The 7,168-nt window shown below is 35.2% G+C and overlaps 1 protein-coding gene across 1 annotated transcript in view; it reads left to right on the forward strand.

Annotated features, from left to right (window-relative positions):
- CASK (calcium/calmodulin-dependent serine protein kinase (MAGUK family)) overlaps window positions 1–7,168 on the forward strand; it is a 437,172-nt gene that overhangs the window by 288,894 nt on the left and 141,110 nt on the right. The window contains exon 9 of the mRNA XM_012642796.1: window positions 2,109–2,192. Coding sequence (XP_012498250.1) covers window positions 2,109–2,192 — 84 coding nt within the window. The remainder of the gene's footprint in view (window positions 1–2,108; window positions 2,193–7,168) is intronic.

The following is a 7,168-nucleotide window of genomic DNA, read 5'->3' on the forward strand; positions in this document are numbered from 1 at the left end:
AGGCAACAGAGTGAGACTCCGTCTTAAAAAAAATTTAAAAAAAAAGAATCAACTATTGATACATGTAACAACATGGATGAATTCAAAATCATGCTGAGTAGCATCTGGATAATAATGAGCACATATTGTATGATTCCACTTATATAAAATTCTAGAAAATGCAAACTCATCTTTATTGACAGAAAGTGGATCAGTGGCTGCCTGGGGATGGGGAAAGGGGATTATAAAAGGGCACAAGGATACTTTTGAGAGTGATGGATATGTTTGTTATTTTGATTGTGGTGATGGTTTTATGGTTATAGATATATGTCAAAACTTATCAATTGTACATTTTAAATATGTGCATTTATCATATACTAATTATACTTCAGTTAAGCTTTGGGGGGAAAACAAAAAACAAGTAATATTCAGAGTCTATCTCTCTTTTGCCATTTTTATTATTTCCATCTGGTTTCATCCACCATCATCTTTCACCTGGATTACTATAATAGCCTCTTAACTGGTCTTCCTACTTTTTCTTTTTTTAAAACCCTTATCCCCTTCCAGTCTATTCTCAGCTCAACCACCAGGGTGTTCCTTTAAAGTTAAATCATGGCCCAGGTGTGTTGGCTCACACCTGTAATCTTGGCACTTTGGGAGGCCAAGGCAGGACAATCACTTGAGGCCAGGAGTTCTAGACCAGTCTGGGCAAAATAGCGAGACCCCTATCTCTACAAAAAAAATACAAAAATTAGTCAGGCATGGTGTTGTGTGCCTGTAGTCCCAGCTACTTGGGAGGCTGAGGCAGGATAAGCCCTTGAGCCCAGGAGTTTGAGGTTACAGTGAGTTATGATCGAGCCACTGCACTCCAGCCTGTGAGACACAGCGAGACCCTGTCTCCAAAAAAATAAATAAAACATAAAGTTAAGTCAGATCATGCTACTCCAACTCAAGACCCTTCAGTGGCTCCCTCTCCCATTCAGAAAAAAAAGCCAAAAGTGTTTCATGGCTCTACCCCATCCTTGTCATGTCTCTGATCTGATCCACTGTTCTCCCCGCACCCGGTCTCTTCACTTTGCATTGGTCTCCTTGCCACTTCTCAAAAATTCCAGACACACTCCCTCCCTTAGGCCTTTACATTGGTGCTTCTTTCTGCCTAGACCACTCCCTCACCTCTTTTGAATGTCACCTTCTCTGACCACCCTATTTTAAATTGCAGTGTACCCAATCTCTCTTACTTTGCTTTACTTTTTGCTTTATTCCATAGTACTTTTGACATACTCTGTAATTTACCTTTTTTGTGTTTTCCCATCTCTTCCCACTAAAATATAAACTACATGAGGGCTGGTATCTTTGTTGGTTTTACAATGCCTGGCATATAGTAGGCTCTCAAGAAATATTTATGAAATGAATGAGTGCTTACAGCACATAAATCTTCAAGATACATTGACAAATTACAGTAGAACCAAAGCAGGGAGAAGAGGAATAACAAGAGGTTTGAACTATACATGAGGAATAGTCCCCCTCTGTGTTGCCCCAAAAGACAGAGCTAGCCTAAACAAGCCAGATGTGGGCCTAGGCTGAGAAAGAACGTTTTTAAAATGACAATTTCTTAAAATTGTAATGGGCTGCCAGAAAGTAATGATCTCCTACTGGGTGAGGTCAAACAGAATGATCATCCATTCAGGATGAAAGGGGACTCAGCATGGAGTTCAAAGATTCTGTGATTTTGTAGTCCAGTTATTCCTGACAACATAGAATGCTGGATCAATAGTGAAGTTAATTTTTCAAATACTCATTTTATCTGACAAATCATTTCAAAGGTAACTTGATAACTTCATAATAATTATGATTATTTTAGCCACATAGTGATATATCTGAAAATTATGTGATCTATTATTTTAGCCCTTTATTATTTGCTGAAAATAAAATATTATTTTACTATCAGTTTTAACCTTCATATCTTCATTTCAGATTGCTTATCAGTATCATAGAATAAAATTTCCAATCTCCTAGAATTCAATCTAAGTTTTACATTTAAGAATTTGAGCTTTGTTGTTTGTTTTAGATTAAGCTTCTTCACTTTTTAAAACAGTTTCATAACATTCATTATCTTTTGTCTTTTATAGGAGCGGGATCGTTATGCCTACAAGATTCATCTTCCAGAAACAGTAGAGCAACTGAGGAAATTCAATGCAAGGAGGAAACTAAAGGTAAATTAAAGAAATCATCAAAAAGCCAGACAGATATAGTTAATGATAATGTTTTTATTCTGTTTCAGTGCCCATAAAGTGGCCATTGTTTTTGTTATAGCTAAATTCTCATTTCCAAAAATTATCCCCATTTAAATAAGATTTAGGCATTTTAAATCATTTAAGGTAACATCTAAGTATGATTCTAAACAATAAATTATAATAAATGGAAGATTACTTATATTTTAGATTTCTTGTCTTTAAAATTCATGGTAGAGAAATAGTTACATTATTATCCATTATTATTGAATATGAGTCTAGGCCATGTTTTCTCAAACTTAAATATTTTGACAGAAAATGTGAGTTTAGTTCAATGGAAATAATATTGAATTAGAATTGGAACTAGGATTGAATAACCATCACAAAACAGTAAATGAAATCCCCCACTACCTTGATCTACTAGAAAATACTTTCACGTCATTTTTCTCACCTTATTTTCTTTATTCTTCCTAGGTATCTTTCTCTCTTTTACTATTCTCCCTTTCACCTAACCACAAAAAAAAAAAGAAAAATGGTAATCACCCCATTTGGGGAGTCCATTTGATTTTAAAAGATTCAGAAAAAGACCTAACATAAAATAGCAGAGTCTTTCTAGCACTGGGAGAAAATGCTATGGGACAGCATACCCCCCACCCCCAGGGTAGCAGAAGAAACTTGATTATCTTAAGGTCTCAAAATTAATGTACATTTGACTTACTTTTGATACTGAAAATGTTAACTCTTTTCTAAGTGATTGATTGGATAGTAATCCTTCTTAGTTGTATGACTCGTGCCAATTATAAAAGTTTTCCTCCTAAGTATTGTCAGATATGTCTTAAATTGCAGTAATATTATTAATTTATTGTTATTCAATGCCTGAAGTTTGTGAATGATTGTATACAAGTCTAGATTTATGAGAACATTTATATGAATTTTCAGGAAACTATTATGCCACAATATTATCCTATAGGGCTGAATTGTCCAACATGATATCCACTAACCACATACAGCTATTTAAGTTTAAATTAAATAAAATTAAAAGGTCAGTTCTCCAGTCACCCTAGCACATTTCAAGTGCTCAGTAACCACATGTAGCTAATGGCTACCGTATTTGACAGCACAGATATAGGAGATTTCCATCATTATAAAAAGTTCTATTCGACAGTGCTACTGTAGAACAAGAGAAGTTTTAACATTTCATTGTTGGTGTTGATTAATTCCTACTTTAGCCTTTCTCGTGGTTGTTTTTGCAGTTCAAACTGGTTCTTCTCTATTTGTTTCAAAAATCCTTGGCAAAAATAGTTATTAATTATATGCCATTACTGAGATGGTGCCCGAAGAAGTTTCCCGAGACTTTTTTTTTTTTTGCCTTGATATCTGCTTGAATCGGTGTAGCCTACAAAAGAAAAAAAAAATCTTATTATCCAAAGTGAAATTTGGTCAGCGGTTTTTGAAGTTAGTTCCCTCCCCAAGGAAACTATTAATTATACTTCTCATCTATTCCCTAAGTCTTTTTAACTCTAATGCTGCTTTGGCCTCAGGCGACATTGCACTATGCAGGGTTGAACTTTTCATTGCCCAAGAAGGACTTGGACTTGCCCCATCATAAGAAACACACGCTGTACTTCTCCCAGTGCCACAAAATCCGACTTGGGCCTAAAATAGCCAAAGTGGTGACTAAGATTCATTTGGACAGAGCCAAGCTGTCACAGCAGAGAGGGGTCATGTGGATTTACCACATCCCTTTGTAGGACTATTTAAAGTTTTAAGACTCACCAAACAACCTAGAATTAGGAACATCAGCAGGGTTATTATTGAATGTTTTCAGCTTCTGGTAAAGCTATGTTCCTTTGAGTAGTTCAGCCACCACGTTAAAACATGTTATACTGACCATCCTCAAGGAGCTAATTCTAATTGCAACTCTTCTGCAATCTTCTAGAACAGAGATTACAACTTCCCTGGCTTTCTGAGCCCACCACACACCTTATTTTCACGCAGCTAGGTGCCCATCCTTCTACCTAGACACTGTTTTTAACCTCCTCAAGTAATAGGTGACAGCCTAATTTTTATGACTCCCTTGGAAGTGATTGAAAGGGAAGTTCACAGAAAACAGTAGAAAATTACTTTTGTTCCTTAGTCATGACAGAATGATGATAGAAAATTTCTATCAAAATGGGAAACCCATTTTGGTTACCAGACATTTCATGTGTTAGGTTTTTTCCTCCTTTTATTTCATACTAAGCTCTAGAATTTTAATACTTCAGTAAAAAAAAAATGTTCTAGAAACAATACTTTCTTTAATAAACTACATAGTTCCTGATCACAGAACTAGATATGAGGATCATATTTTCTCAAACTGAATATTAGGATGCATGGGGCAGACTATGTGATCTTCAGGCTGTGTGGTAAATCTTTCCTCTGTGGGTATGGAGCTCTTAAGGGGGGACACTTGCACTCTAACCCTGGGTGTCATCTACTGAAGGAGTTACTGAGCAAAAGGGTGTCTGAGTATTTGAGCTTGTCTATCTAGAGAAGAGGTTCAGGAGGGAATCTGTTCTAGAAGTCATCCCCATTGCTTCATCCATCATTTCTACTCCTAGAAAGCAAATTTCCCCACAGTGATGTTGAAGAAATTCTGTGTAATAGACACAATATTCTATATTTGGGTAAGTTATTGCAATCAGTTTAGAAAATGGTGAGTTGAATCCATGTTATTCAATTAAGAGGAGAAAAACCACTTATTCCCTGTACATACAGAAAGCAAGGATTTCCGATAACTTTCTACAATTTTCCTTTGTTGATTTTGCAAAATGCAAAAGTTTTCTCTGACTTACCAATTGATCTCTTGCATTCCTAAACTGTGCATAACTGGGAAAGGTTTGTTTAGCAGTGCTGTTTTCCAGTACTTTATAGAGCTGCACTATCCATTGCAGTAGCCACTAGCTATATGTAGCTACTTACATTTTAATTTTAATAAATTAATATTAAATAAATTTTAAAGTTTGATTTCTGAATTGTACTAGCCACATTTCAAATGCTCAGTACCACATGTGGCTGATGGCTACTGTATTGGAGTACAGGTAAAGAATATTTCCATCATCATAGAAAGTTCTATTGTATAGTACTGCTATATGGAATCTTGGTACCTCCAACAGTAATGCTTATATCTAAGCAGCACCTTTTGAGAAGTCAACCAGGAAGCTATAATGTCTACTTTTTGACAATCTTCCCCTTTCTATTAATTCAACAAGAGCTAACATAAGGATTTATCCAAGACCTTTGTGCCTTAATGAAACCCAGCATTTACTACAGTTCCCTGTAGTGAGAGTTTATACAAAGGCAATAAGTTGGGACAGCAATTATTGTGGGCTCCAGCTAATCAGAATATTAAATCTGGTATCCAAAAGGTACATTTGATTCTAAAAACTGAAAACTGTTGTTCTGGTATGAACAGTTCCACAAATAATAATTTAAGTGATTTTGATCTTCCTATATTGATTTTACAAAGCAATTCTATTAATTTGTGATTCTAAAATGTAGAATTTATTACTTCCTATTGGGGCAACATAGCTTTTGAAAGTTATCATGTACCTTTAAGACCATCTTTATAAAATACTTTTATGTAGACTCAAGAGGATTTCTAAGATATCCATATCATAGATATTCCATGCAATTGCTCGTAAATGTAGCCATGTCTAGTATGCTTGGAAGTCTCATTTTTCATTTTCTTTAGAGAAGATAGCACAGCCTCTTTTAGTCATATATCCTGACTGGATGTTATTAAATTCCAGGTTTTAGACCTGTGTTTAGAATATGTTTGAATATCATATACATATAGGATGGCAGACACTAAACTGGATGATAACTTTGGTTGTGACTATGTGGAAAGATATCAGAAGTTCTGATTTAATCAGTGATCTCACCTAATTATCATTTAGGACCTAATTCTTAAATGTAATCAACCCAAATCCTTTAACATTTGTACCTTGAAATAATTTTCTAGCCTTTTAGTCATCTCTGTTCAGTCTCAACCTCTCCAAATTCTCTACCCGTTTTAAGGCTTTGAATTCAGTGTTCTGAATCCTAATAGGATGATTCTCTCTCAAATTCCTTTGTCGCACTTGTATTGGCATGTTCCATCAAAGGGCTTCCCCCCTTTCTGTATTTCCTCAATATATTTCCCCCTCAGTCAGCAATATGACTATGTGTTACCTTGCCATTTGGCTACAAAGCCAATTATTCTACATCTGATACTTGTGTATTTTGTATTTAGACTTTTTAAAATGTACCTTGCTGCTCTTGTGCCTGTCAGACTTGTGCTTGTTTCTCAGCTTAGTTAGGGAGTACCAAAAAGAGAGTACTGGTTTTTTTTTTTTTGTCTTCAAGTCAGTAATACATCTCTGTTCAACTCTTGTGTTCCTCAATAATTTTGTTGCTTCCTCAAGTACATTCAGTAGTTTAACTTAGCAGAAGTCTGAGCTAACCATTTTCTTGTTTTCCACTTCCTTAAATGTCACACAGAATCATCTAGCCAGAAGCATTCCATTTTGATGTTTGACATATTGACATTTCAAGAAAACTATAATTATGATTAATTTAAGAATTACTTATAGTCCTCTTTTTCTCTGAATTTAGGATCTAAGTTGATTTGCTTGGTAGAAAATTACAAATTTAATGTTATTTATCTTAACAAATTATGCATAGACTTCTTAGCTCAAAATTATGATGTTTCACTCTTAAAGCATACCAAAGTATACCTTCTAAATTAAAGCAGCAAACTTCCTTGTCAAGGGTCTAATAAATCAGAAAGAAGAACCACTTGTGTAAGATCTGATTTTATATTGTCATACCCACCGGCTCTTAAACAGCAATAGTGTAGTACAGGGGTTGGCAAACTACAACCTGGGGGCCAAATACAGCTCACTGCCTATTTTTGTATATAAAGTTTTATTAGAACA

The sequence above is a fragment of the Propithecus coquereli genome, unplaced genomic scaffold (genome assembly GCF_000956105.1).
Source record: "Propithecus coquereli isolate 6110/MARCELLA unplaced genomic scaffold, Pcoq_1.0 Scaffold188, whole genome shotgun sequence".
NCBI classification, from domain to species: domain Eukaryota; kingdom Metazoa; phylum Chordata; class Mammalia; order Primates; family Indriidae; genus Propithecus; species Propithecus coquereli.